Here is a 12,548-nt window from a genome sequence, read left to right as displayed (position 1 = left end):
CAAATAACGCAAGGCTGAACGAGACCTCCTCAAACTCCAACAAACATCATCAGCGGCTAAGTACACCACGGAGTTCAGGAAGGCCTCATCGCATTTCCAGTGGGACAACCAAGCACTCATCGCTCAGTACTACAATGATCTTAAGAACGAGGTCAAGGACGACCTCTTATGTACCGAACGATCTACGAAACTGGCGGATTTCATTGCGCTAGCCACCAAAATCGACAACAGATAGTACGAATGAAGATTGGAAAAGAAAGGGAAGCCCTATCTTCCATGGATCGTATGCAACCAAGCTAATACTGGAAAGAAGTATCAGCCTCGGAGCAATCAAGGCAATCAGAGAAGGCTTAGTATAGCTTACAGAGGCACAACCCATGCAGAACCAATGGAAATTGATGCCGCTAACTGGCAGGAGGGCAAGAAGCCCAACAACAGGAACTGCTTCTACTGCAGAAAACTAGAGCACTTCGCCCGAGAATTCAGAAAGAAGAAGAATCAGGGAGGATGGAAACTCGTTTCTGAAGGGCAACAGGCCAACGCCACGGAATAACAACTCGCAGTTACTACACGAGAAGAGATTTGATGCACTTGCAACAACATCAAGTGTCGAACCTACTATATCCCCGAGATTATCTGCACCTGTTGTGTAGATTGTCTACTACACCTCAAGAACCAAGCAACCACTAACCCCAATCAAATTCCGGAGCAAGCAGCAGACCCTGATTACAGCAGCCTCAGCTGAACAGCCTGCTACGACAATCACTGCATACTGCACCTCAGCGAGAAAGATGCATCAGGATGGTATCCCAAGAAACCCAAGGGAAAACAACAGAAAGCAAGGAAGGTTGAATCGCTGCACAACGAAGTCATGAATAGCAACAACTCGGAAGGATCAGACATCATGAAGCAAACCCATCAACGAAGCTTCCACGAACAATAAATAGCGAAACAGAGGAATTTCGAGAAAGAACTTCGGGAACTACTAAACGAAGAAAGAGAGCAGATTCAACTCCTAACCAACCTAATTGATAATTTCAAGAAAGGAATAGCAAAGAAAGAATCGGATAACTCCGAATAATCCGCAAGCTAATAAACCACGAACTCCTCAGGAACAATCAGTTATAACAGAGGATTCAAGCTACCTACAAAGCAGCATCTGAAAATGCAGTGCAGTGGGCTCAGTCAGAACAAGCACGGGCTGATACTTTGCAACAACAGCATGAGTTAGCCTGGACAGATATTCAGAACAAGCTTACAGTGCAAGTTTTAGCCACTGAAGAAGCTAGGTCAAGAGTAATATATTGGAAGACTATTGCTGAGATTGCTGGGTCAGATACTATGGACTTGCGATCCCAGATTACAGAGTTCCAGCATGAGATCGAGGGCTTGCGAAGCCGTATCGATGTCTTATACCGCGAAAACAGGGATCTCAAGTCTGACAACACGACACTCAGGTGCGACAACCGCAAACTCAAGGCTACTTCCTCGGAAGAATCTCGATGTTTCTCGCAAATCCGCCCCCTCGTGGACAGTTTCAAGTCACAATCTTCTTTGCCTGTATCCGAAGATTCTGACTTGGTCATCGTCGGAGAGCGGTGCGTTGATGCATCTTCCGATGATGGGATCGAACCTTATCGAATATCAGCAACTCCTGGCAACCGAGACTATACCTGTGGACCGGGAGGCATCAGGAAGAAAACTACGAGGCGCAATAGGAGAAAGGAAATCTCAATATGATAGCAGCTCTCTGTTGGCTTCAGCTTCAGTAAACAATTTTCCTATAAGTGCGACATATGCACAGGGAATATCAGAAACTGATGACTAGATATCAATGATGCTATAGAATTTCACTAATATAAACTTGTTTTTCTAATGCTGCTCGAGCAAGGTCCTAGAATGCATACATACTTTGTACTCCTGATGATGCCTGTAGGCCTTTAATTATTTACCTATGATTCCCTATTGTATTTTTCGGATTTTGGTAAGGCTTATCCTAGATATCCTAGCAATGTCATGCAAATGCCTAATTGCCTCTTGCCACTGACTTGTCCTTCTATTTTTATCTGAATCCTGCATACTGTTATTTAAAAGTTCCTGCAACCTCTAACAAACTCAGTCTACATAGTAGCTCACCATCATCAGATTATCTTGAATACTCAGGTAGAGCGCATTGGCTACGTCTACCACAGACTTAAGGGTTTGCTCCTGATCTGCCCGGCCAGAAGATATCTTATGCAGTAGGTCATGCAACAGCACGCAAGCTTCGACTGCCCAGTAGTCCGCATCCTGTATCATTTTGCGAAGGTTCTCAATCTCTTTGATTCTGAACCATGCCGAGATCTGCTTGTATTGAAACTTGAACGAGTGCAGGGGAGTAATATAGTCATACTCGGCTTCCAGTATCTCATTCTCACAATCTCTCATAAGCTGACCTAGCTGGGCTGTCGTATGCCTGACCTGATAGTTGAGATCTCTAAGTGCACCAAAGGTTTATGCCAACAAGAGCGGTGCCAAGTATTGTCCTTGGATACGGAACAATATCTGGGTGTCATAACCAGGTCACGAAACAGGTCACGCGGAACAAGCGAGGACAGACGCCAGGTCGGCAGATCCACTATCATATGGCTGTAATGAGCACTGCAGTAATCCGAAGACTCCTTAGGTACTTCAAAGGTTCATGCTAACAAGAGCGGTGCCAAGTTAAGACCTTCGTTAAAAGACACAGCAAATAGTTGTTCACTGCAATACTCGCTGCCTTTGGGGCTACTGAAGTTGCAAGGACTTCAATACTTAACTACTATAGCATATCTATCCAGGTACAATAGTAGTATTGCCAAGCTCCTTTGGTTCTGCCTGGCAATAGGATAATTAATCTATCAATAGTATCAATACATAGCTGTGAACTCCATTGGCCTCTTTCCTTTTTCTGTGAGACTTCCATCCAGTTGTCATTTCTAAATGTTATAGATATCGTGGAGTAATCATCAGCTGTCACGCAACAGACCATCTCACTGGCGGCCTTGATATCCTTCCACTTCGGGTCTTAAAGGCATCAAGTTCAGATCGTGATCGTAGTTGGGTCAACTGGCGCTGAGCTTGTGCTCGGCCTCGAGCCTGCTTATCTGTGGGCAAAGTTGGTTGAGGGGGCCGAGTGGTTTCTCCTTGGCACAGGGGCTTCATCCCTTGACGCTCCAGTCTTTGTTGAGTACAGTCCGGGGCCATAATATCAAAGTCTATAATGACAGGTTGGGATTTCGAAGCTTTCAACATCTGGGCCCGCATATTTGAACTCTTCAGCATGGGTTTCGATACTCTGACCTTGCCTCGGACTGTAGAAGTGTTGAATTGCCTTGATCGGCGCTGACGAGAGGAGACTCTTGGTATAGCTCTCTGATCGTCAGTCTCTCTGATAGAGGAAAGAGGCCATGAATCCATCCTAAACCGTTGTTGCTCGATCCACCTCAGGAGCACCTTGTGCGATTGCAGAGTTCGTTCGGCATATTCGAGGCGTCTCTGGATAGCTTTCTCGCTGCGAACTGAGTGTCCAGAACCTTCCAAGTCTATAGCACCGGCTTGTTTCTGGAAATCATGCAACTTTTCCACCAATTCGTCTTGATTCTTCCCGAACTGCTCATGGCGGATAAGATGATAGTCCTGAAACTCGATCCAAGTCTGTTGCTAGCTCTGCTGCTGAGGGTTTGACCGCAATTGGACATAACTACTAAGTCCGTGCCTTCGCCGACGTTCGCAAACACTAGCCACAAACATGCCGAACGAATTGTATTGATACCGTTTCCGGATACTTTGCTGAGATGCTCGAAACTTCCGCCAGTCTATTCTTTAAGCACAAAGTACTACATCGCCTGTTGATAAGAATGATTGCTAGTACTCTATTATCAGTTGGTATTCATTCGTCGGATTTCGCACAGGGATATTGAGTTCGGATGGGTAACAGGCAGGACAGCTATCGCTTTCAAGCTCCTTTCGCACATCAGCTTCGAGCCAGCAAGATTCTTTGTTATCTTCCTCCTCATCTGGAGGCGGTGTTATTGCTCTGCATTATCACAGCATTAGTATAAGGAGGATATAAAGAGAAGAAACAGATGAATAATAATCTCGAGTAGAGAGCTTTAGCATCAAGAGCATTTGTTGTCAGCTGCTGTCCAAGGCTAATGTTGTGTTAGCCTGATTCTAGAATTGCTCTCAGCTTGTTCAATTCCTTACTCTGCTCTTCAGAGAGCTGAATATTGCTCGGACCCTGAAAGTGTCTCAACGCCTGAAATCTTGATAATGCTTTCCACAGAAAGCAAGCGTTAGCACAGCTGGTGGCGTTTAAGTTAGGGGCTATTATGCTGCTTCACGAACCTGAAGTTGTCAGACTTAGAGATTTCAACAGTATCAATGGGTGATTCAGTTGGAATGTGCATTGTACATAGAGTAGAAGTATAGTGATGGTGCTTGCAGTGGTGGTGGATTGCTATGCGATACAAGGGACAAGAAGATAAAAAACACAAATTAGAGGGAGGGGACATGACAGGTGACATTGTGCCACTTCATGTGCTGGAAGGGACCAGGCGGGGTGGCTGAGGACACTAAAAGTAGCAGCTGGCCAATCATTCGCCAAGTGGCTGATGCCCTGCATACCCTCTGACAACAACACTAGTCCTGCTTTTTCTCAGGGGTGGAGCAGCTAATCTTACTGCTATTTCAGCCCAATCAATCATGCATTCAACTGCTGCATGCGCTGGAGTCCCTGCTGCCAGAGCTTCTTTCAAGCTGCTCCATGCATCAGATATGAATATATTCCAATTCCCAGCTCCTTCCCAAGTGCTGTATTGTCTAGCCCTTCATTGCTCAATATCTCTATCCTTCCTATCTCTCACTACTTCGAGGCATTATGTATGATCTTGATATCTTTGCAGTGCTTACTGCGCATGATCAGAAGAACAAGGCAAGCAGTGCTTTCGAGCTTGAGCACAACGCAAGATGGTTTCGCAGAGGCACTGTGAGTATCGCTTTAGTGCCCACCATTAATAATCATGAGGCTACGCCTGCTGAAGTCTTATAGTCGGATGATGCTGATGATGCAGAAGATTGCAGCGTTAACTGTCTGATTGTAGCTTTCGATCAGCTGCTCATATTGAACAATCTCCAGAATGGTTTATAGCTGAGCACAAACCCTATTATATCTCATATCCTCCTGGAGCACTGCGGAACGAGAGGGATCAGCAGCAAGCAGGTATACCAACATCTACAATAAGAATATATGCTACCAATGCTTAGCTTCTGCTAATCCTAATATCAATACAATATTACTGTAAACGAATCTCTTTATATCTGGCTGTACAATTATGAGTTGCAATACAGCACTGCAGTTGGCTGAAATGAGCAGAACTAGACAAAGATGTGAAACAGAAAGATGTGGATTCTGGAAGATGCATTTAGCATTTCCGATGAATTTGAAGAAACAATAATCTACTGTAGTAGCCTTGTTATGAAGATCCAGTTTTCCAATCATGCAGCAGCATCTCCGCGCTACGTTCAAAATCTGCAAGCGTTTCTCAAGAAGTGCTAGGAAGCAGCTGAGAGAACTAGTGTAGATCCTCCTAGCTTTAAAGCGCTCAGCTTGGAGAGCGAGCTGGTAATCCAAGCATCTAGTGAGGTTCCGACTCCATATGAGAAGCTTATCTACTATGAGGCTGAAAAGATTGGAGAGGGAACGTTTGATCGAGTTTATAAGGTTGTTAAAGGGCGATATGGGAAGGTTTTCGCTGCTAAGATATTCAGCCCTCCACCTAATGAAAATAAGAAACGAAGGGATGGACTCAACACCGTATGGCTTACTAAGATACGCACAGAATTCACTTTTATAAGAGACAATCCTCATATAAGCTCACTATTCTACATTCATAAACTTCAATATAATACTAATTACAGTAAAGCCGAATATATTACAAGTATTTGAACTTCAGAAGTTCTCAGAGCCTGCAATCATCATAGCCTTCTATGGCTCTGGAAGCATAGCTGATATTAATATCGAGAAGAGCAAATACATCACTGCTTGGAGCCAGATTCTTAACAGCCTTAATCATCTCTATAATAGAAAGATAGTCCACCGCAATCTCAAACCCGAGAACTTCTTGGTTGAGATAGAGCTGCTATTCAAAGTCGTTATCGCCGATTTCGGTCTAGCCAAGATTGCAACCAACTCTACTTCTCTGCAGACTTTCTGCAGCTCGCTCAAGTACACAGCGCCCGAGGTATTGCCTGAGCATAGTTCCAGCTACGGAACCCATGTAGACATCTGATCGCTAGGCGTCATCGCCTTGGAATGGATCTACGGCATTCCGAAAACCCCCCCCCGGAGACCAGCAGTCAAGCGATTGGGCTAACAAATGGAACAAGCTGCTCCTCGACAAGTTGAGGGACCAAGAAGATGGTGATAAGGTTATCCAGATCTTGGTTCATATGATTGAGATCGACACTACTTCGAGATGGGCTGCGAGTCAATGCTTGGCGGGTAGTCTTAAGGCTGGCGTTCTTCAAAGGAGGATGACTGATGGCTTGGTCGCCTGCGCGGACGACCTCGATTTGACCCAGAAAGAAGGGGAGGATGAGAAAAGGACACTTTCTTAGGTATCGATATCTTCAGCGGCTACCATACCGTGCATACCTCGGGATATGTGGGGTGGAGCGGCGTCGGCAAGCATGCGCTAATAACCCCAAGCTATATAAAAAAAGAATTCTATCGCATATCATCAGTAATATATAATGTCTGAACGCTTGGTATAAGGAATACTGATCTTTACATAATTGAATATTGGAAGGTCTACTCACCGAATGCGCCTGTCAAACCCGGGGCTTTTCGGAACTCTGTTCCTAGACAGAGTAAAGAACAAAGACTAGTCCATATGTATATGCAATCAACACGTATTCGGGGGGAAGGCGAGCACGGAACACATATCTACGAAAGAAAAAGCAGTCATTGCATAAAAGCAAAAGTTACATCAGATAGTCTGTCCGCATTGCCCTTTACCCCAAAGCCATATCTGTTAAGGACACCACTACCCTATCAAGTGCTTTCCAGTATTGGCGGATGCTTTGCTAAACCCATCAGCCTCCTGCCTTAGTATAGTGAATAAGGCAAGAGTTCACATCTGGTTTTGCAGTTTCTGACCTTCAGTTGCTGTTGCTTTGTTTACTTCCTACGCTTGGGTCGGCGTCACCTGTTACTTAGAGAACTTAAGTAGCAGTCTACATCTGGGTGCTCTACCTGATTTCTTATATACTAGAATTGTCAAGTATCTCTTAGTACGAGTATTTACCTGGCTGATAACTGAACAGTGCCAAGGCCAGTACAATTGTTTACTACTAGAAATTCCTCGTCTCACTTCTTCGTATTCTGCTCGCGCTGATGTTGTATCGGCCTTACAGTATCTCCATATTGCCATGCGAAAAGTTATTGCCAGATTCAGTGTTCTGATTGCTCAGCTTTAAGACTATCAATCTGCAGCCCCGCACGACGGACGACTTCCCTCATGGCCAGTATTGCTTCCCTGTCTTTGATAAGATCCTCCATCTCTTTCCTGGACCCGCTGGTTTCCGGCAGCTTTTCTGTTGCAGCTCTATGTTCGGCCGAATTTTCGTCAAGAGAGGCAGTTGTATATAGCAGTATACAATAATTCACATATGGGACGAGGAGGTATATATGTGCTCACTGCGCCGAGGTATTTGAAATTATAGCATCCGCATTTCAACTTTTGGTTATCTTATCAACAGGGTTCGAATTTGGCTCTCTATTTTTTACTGCCTGAGCTGAAAATTAAGCTGAGGACAAAAATGAACATGTCTTCTACTTATTACTCTTCTATAACAAAGGGGAAAATAGAAAGAAAAAAAAAGGAAAAGAAGAGAAAAGAAGAAACAAAAACAAAAATAAAGAAGAAAGAGTAATTTAACATATTTATTTCCAAGCGCGGCGAGCTGTTTTCAGCAGTCAGGACTGATGATCGAGTCAGAAGTTTGCGAGATTGGAGGGAGGAAAATGATGCCAGAAATATGCGGCCTGACAAAGTTAATGCCTCAGGCATTCTCAGGCCTACATAAGGCAACCAGGCATCTAGTGAACCCCACTTGCGCTAATTCTTCATATATCAGCAGCGCATAACACATTGTGCTTTTCGAGTCGGAGCTTTTCATCCACGTCTCCCTATCCCCTTGCATCCTTTACCTTCATCTAAGACTACACCTAGGATAACTGCGCTGCACAACATGCCACAAAATCTTTCCACAGTAAGCTTAGCTATTCCCTTAAATCTACCTGACGCTGACTGAGACTTCGAGGCTTGCGTACCAAATTCGAACGGATCGACCCCAAAAAAAGCAGGACCTGGGAGAATTAATGGCGCCAAAGGGCAGACGATTGTCTGGAGCAACTGCAAAAAAGCATGCTATAAGAAATCCGAAGCCGAGGAATATAGAGACCTTGAGAACACAGGGCAATTGAAGCTTGAGCAAGGCTAGTAAATATACACAACAGGGGGAGAAGTCTACATAATACAGGAAGATGGAGGAACAGCATAATAAGGAAGTAGCATTCGTCTCTAGAAAGGATAAGATGGCCAAAGATGTTCAGCCATCCTTGAGACCAATTCTTGATCTCCGTGGATAGTCAGGCAGCTGTACTTTTCAATATTCCCTTGAATCTCTAAAGATATCAATTTGGTTCGAGTTTCCCCCATATTGCACTCCATTGTATATGAGATGTTCGTCTGCATTATATTGAAGAATGATCCCAGAAGTCTGTTTGCAGCCTCACGATCTGCTCCAGTAAGAGTCAACGTGGAGAATGACGCTGTTCCACCGCTATCGAGCCTCATGTACAATTGTCCGGCCATAATCTCCATGTGTGCCCCAAATAGCTCTCTCGCAATGTGCGGAATCTTAGCGGAAAGGATATCGATCTCCACTTTGCATTGAGACAGCACTGGCGAAAAGATTGCACGAATGGCTGCACCCTGGTCTGTTTTAATGATCGAGCTACATAAGTAGGACGGGAAAATCGCGGGTAGGACTTGCGGGTTAGGCAATGAGCGCATCTCAGAATTATTGGCAGATGTCTGCAGAGGGTAGCAAGCAGCCTGGAAGTTGTTTATCGCAGACAGCAATCTCATATTTTGATAATTCGCTGGCGACTCCAGGCCAAGTCCCTGGCTAAGGTGGCTGAGAGGTGGTAGTCTGTTGAATTCTCTTGTAGGTGTTTCCACAGAGGGTACCGCGGCCCAATTTTCATCTCTCATAACTGGCTGGCTTGTGATTCTATTGTTCCCTCGCGCGGCCCACCAATTCTGCGTAGCTCAAATGCCCACTCTAGCAGAGATGTTATCACACGGAGGTTGGGGCTTTAGTTAACCGCCACAGAAGAAGCGCTGTCACTAGCCAATCATTTAGAACTGTTCCTGCCTCTCAAGTTCTCACCTAGGTCCCTACCCAGGTTCTCTCCCAGGTTCCTTCCCACCAGGTAGTGATCCTTCTCCCGGACATTTTCTCCTATCTCGTCCCCGGCCCACGGCGTGAATCCACCGATGGAGATTTACAGGGCAACTAAGATCTCGGGGACTGATCAAACCCGAGCTCATCACTTTGAGGGACAGGCCTCATGCTTTTTCGCTGATGGAAAATCTATCCCCGCGGGCCGCTGGACTGGACGAAGTCCAATGTGCCAAGTTAGGTCGGAGCGTGGCGCCGCATATCTAAGCGAAATCTCGCGGGTCTGTGTGGAGCGGAGCAGATGGGAGCAGACAGGCAAAATAAGCCACTGTAGTCTACACGATCGAACTCAGTCAGTTCTCCTACTTAAACTTTACATCACTTTGACAGGAGAATTTGAATGCAGGATTAAACCTATAGTAGCTGTCAAACCGCCGATGCTCGACCCTACCTTCCCTGACCTACTGTCACGGAGCCTGTTACTACAGATCCAGTCCACTCAAGCCTCAATCCACGGGAAATTGCTATATTCCCTTGGTTCAAAGCAATCGAGGAGAGGTTAGAATTAGAGGGCTCATTTATAGCAATTATAAGGCAAAAGCTAGGGAGAAGATCCATACAATCATGCCGAGTCAACTTCATGACACAATCCGAGGTAGGCACTCAACGTTTTGCTCGAAGGTATGGATAGTTAAGCTGACGAGTCCTCCAAACCTGTACGAAGACGACCCGGTACTAATTGATCGTGTTGCTCTTTTGGAAGTCACCGTCGTCCCACAGCCCATCGTGATGATGGCCGTACGGTTGTTGTTGATGCCGTCCGCGATAACCTTTGGTTTGTTGTCTGCCCCCTTGTGGTGTGCAAACTTGATACTCATCGCTAGAATATCCTCGCCGGTGGCTGGATGGCGCACGACCATAAGCAGGATATCCTCCCAACATAGCGCTTTTGGACGTCCACGGTCGATGGTAAATCTTGTGAGTTGCTTTTCAAGCCACCCGGATTTCTCGTCTTCATCAGCAGCTCCCCTGGGTTTTCGCGGAAAGAGCTCTTCCAGATCCTTGCCACGCTTTCTCTCATTGTCCACAAACTCGGCCGGTCGCGCCCCTGTGCAGGCAAGGCCGATATAGATCCCTGCCAAGTTTACGCGATGCTTCTCTCCAGAGAAGATGCCTGTGTCGAATCCAAAATTGAAAGTCAGGAGAACCAGCAAATCATTCGAGTTGGCAACATCTTTGCCACGGCTGCTAGGCGCTCGCAGGCCAAATTGATGCCTTAAATAAGTATCGTGGTATTTAAAAATAATTAGCAAATGCAATATATAGGCATCTGGAAACATACTTGGAGAATTTCCTTGCTATCTTTTATGTCCATACGTTTCCAGGTAACATGGGTGTTCAGCTGCTTAAACTGGCCAAAATATTGCCATAATGTGCCATATGAATCGATCTTGGAGTGTTCGCATATCCATCGGAGAAAACTCATCCCTATCGATCGGGTTGCTGTATTGAGGATGTCTTTCCAATCGTCTTTCCACTCCCGATATTCGCAGTATCTCCATACCCATTAGCAATGCTGCCCAGAACGGAAAGAGAAGCAGCTTACTTCTTCCACTTTTTTGATATGCCAGTGTGACGAAAAAGCGCTCTGATTTCTATAGAAAAAGGGGTAAAGAAGGGTTTACAGCGTTATATATATAGCGAGCCGGGTCCACTTAAATGGAACAGGGCTCGCGCAACACACAGGTATCAAGAATCTTAAACAGGGAAAGTAACGAAACAATTTAAAGAAAAGTCTTATAAATAAATTTTCTAAAAGAAAAGGTGAGCTAATAGGAGTATCGTGCTTATCCAGTGGAAGATAAGCTGCGTCTTAATCATCTTAATAAATATATTATGCTCTTAAGGACGTTGGCAATGTTACCAATGATCCGAGTTGTATTTATGATGTACCCTGGGCATACACCTTCAATTCATTGGATCATCTTTAGTAACTAAGGTGGTGAATTCATGAAGCTTCCACCACTGAATTCACCACCCATTCACCAGGGAGTCCACCATGAATGTTACCGTCATACTAGCTCACCTAATATAAAAAGGACTTCCAGGTCCTTTCGAATATAGCTAGATAGAGAAAAACCATTCTTCGTAATATATTTGCAATGCACCGCACAGTTAGCTCCCTGTCAATATCAAAAGACGGTTATATCCACAGACTGCCTGCACTCGTACACATACACCCTCAAAAGAAGAAAGTGACACTAGAGATGAGGAGTTTTTAGATACTTCTAGGTTTTCCAAGTATGTATTTATTTGAAAACATTTTCTTGAGCCCTAGTCAACCTTTTGCTGTGGACCCAAGGCGTCAGGCGCAGAATAATGGCAGCCTATAGAAACTAGGAAGGTATGTAATGAGATATAATAAGCATTGGAATTTGCATGTAAAGGCTGGAGATTCTTTGATATATCAGACCCTATCTATGTTAGTTTAGAAAGACTTTGCGCTCCCTCTATATCCTGTAGTTGTTTCCCAAATGAAATCAAGTAAGCGAAATCCAAGCTATGTGCTGAGTACTTTACCTGCAACTTCCTTTTAGCCTTGCACTTTCTCTAGTTTGTCATATTCCTGCTGGTCTTGTTGGCATTGTTGGTGTTGTTAGCATTATTGACATCGTTGGCATCATTAGTAATGCTGATTAAGAAATTATCCTAGTCTAGCTGCTTATACTATTTTCCTCAAAATCCTGTGTTACTCGTTAATAATCCAGTGTTTTTTTATTTGCCTCGTGATTATATCTTGATTTCATATTCTAAATATTACTCGAGATTCCTCCCATTTCAAGTCGATCAATGTCTTCTGATCAAAGCAAATTCACCGCTCGTAAAGGAATGGAATTGCCAAAATAACCCTTATCATGGAACAGTATCGGTCAAGTTCGCCAATGTCGATGCTCCCTAGATCTGCCTACGATTTGAAGTCATACAAGATGGGGGCAGCCCTCACAATCCTTCGCGAGATTCATGAGCGCGTTCCCAAGTCCCTTTGGATTCGTATT

The 12,548-nt window shown here is 44.7% G+C and overlaps 3 protein-coding genes across 3 annotated transcripts; 2 read left to right on the top strand and 1 right to left on the bottom strand.

Annotated features, from left to right (window-relative positions):
• Positions 1-5,519: 5,519 nt before the first annotated feature.
• Positions 5,520-6,639, top strand: M406DRAFT_71424 (uncharacterized protein; the record flags this gene model as incomplete). The annotated part of the gene is made up of 4 exons (XM_040925438.1): positions 5,520-5,599; positions 5,629-5,836; positions 5,946-6,263; positions 6,319-6,639. The coding sequence occupies 4 exons, from the start codon at positions 5,520-5,522 to the stop codon at positions 6,637-6,639; spliced, it is 927 nt and encodes a 308-aa protein (XP_040780357.1).
• Positions 6,640-8,200: 1,561 nt separating this feature from the next.
• M406DRAFT_56114 (uncharacterized protein) lies at positions 8,201-8,695 on the top strand. Its single transcript, XM_040924568.1, has 2 exons — positions 8,201-8,295; positions 8,347-8,695. The coding sequence occupies exons 1-2, from the start codon at positions 8,275-8,277 to the stop codon at positions 8,524-8,526; spliced, it is 201 nt and encodes a 66-aa protein (XP_040779372.1). The 5' UTR covers positions 8,201-8,274; the 3' UTR covers positions 8,527-8,695.
• Positions 8,696-10,130: 1,435 nt separating this feature from the next.
• M406DRAFT_71423 (uncharacterized protein) lies at positions 10,131-10,851 on the bottom strand (the record flags this gene model as incomplete). Its single annotated transcript, XM_040925437.1, has 2 exons — positions 10,131-10,767; positions 10,835-10,851. Coding segments are annotated over 2 exons (654 nt in total), but the record flags the coding sequence as incomplete, so codon positions are not given.
• Between the last annotated feature and the right edge of the window lie 1,697 nt (positions 10,852-12,548).

This window comes from Cryphonectria parasitica, assembly GCF_011745365.1.
Source record: "Cryphonectria parasitica EP155 unplaced genomic scaffold M406scaffold_2, whole genome shotgun sequence".
In the NCBI taxonomy this organism is placed as follows: domain Eukaryota; kingdom Fungi; phylum Ascomycota; class Sordariomycetes; order Diaporthales; family Cryphonectriaceae; genus Cryphonectria; species Cryphonectria parasitica.
The sequence above is the reverse complement of the archived record's forward strand: the minus strand, read 5'-3'. Positions and strand labels throughout refer to the sequence as shown.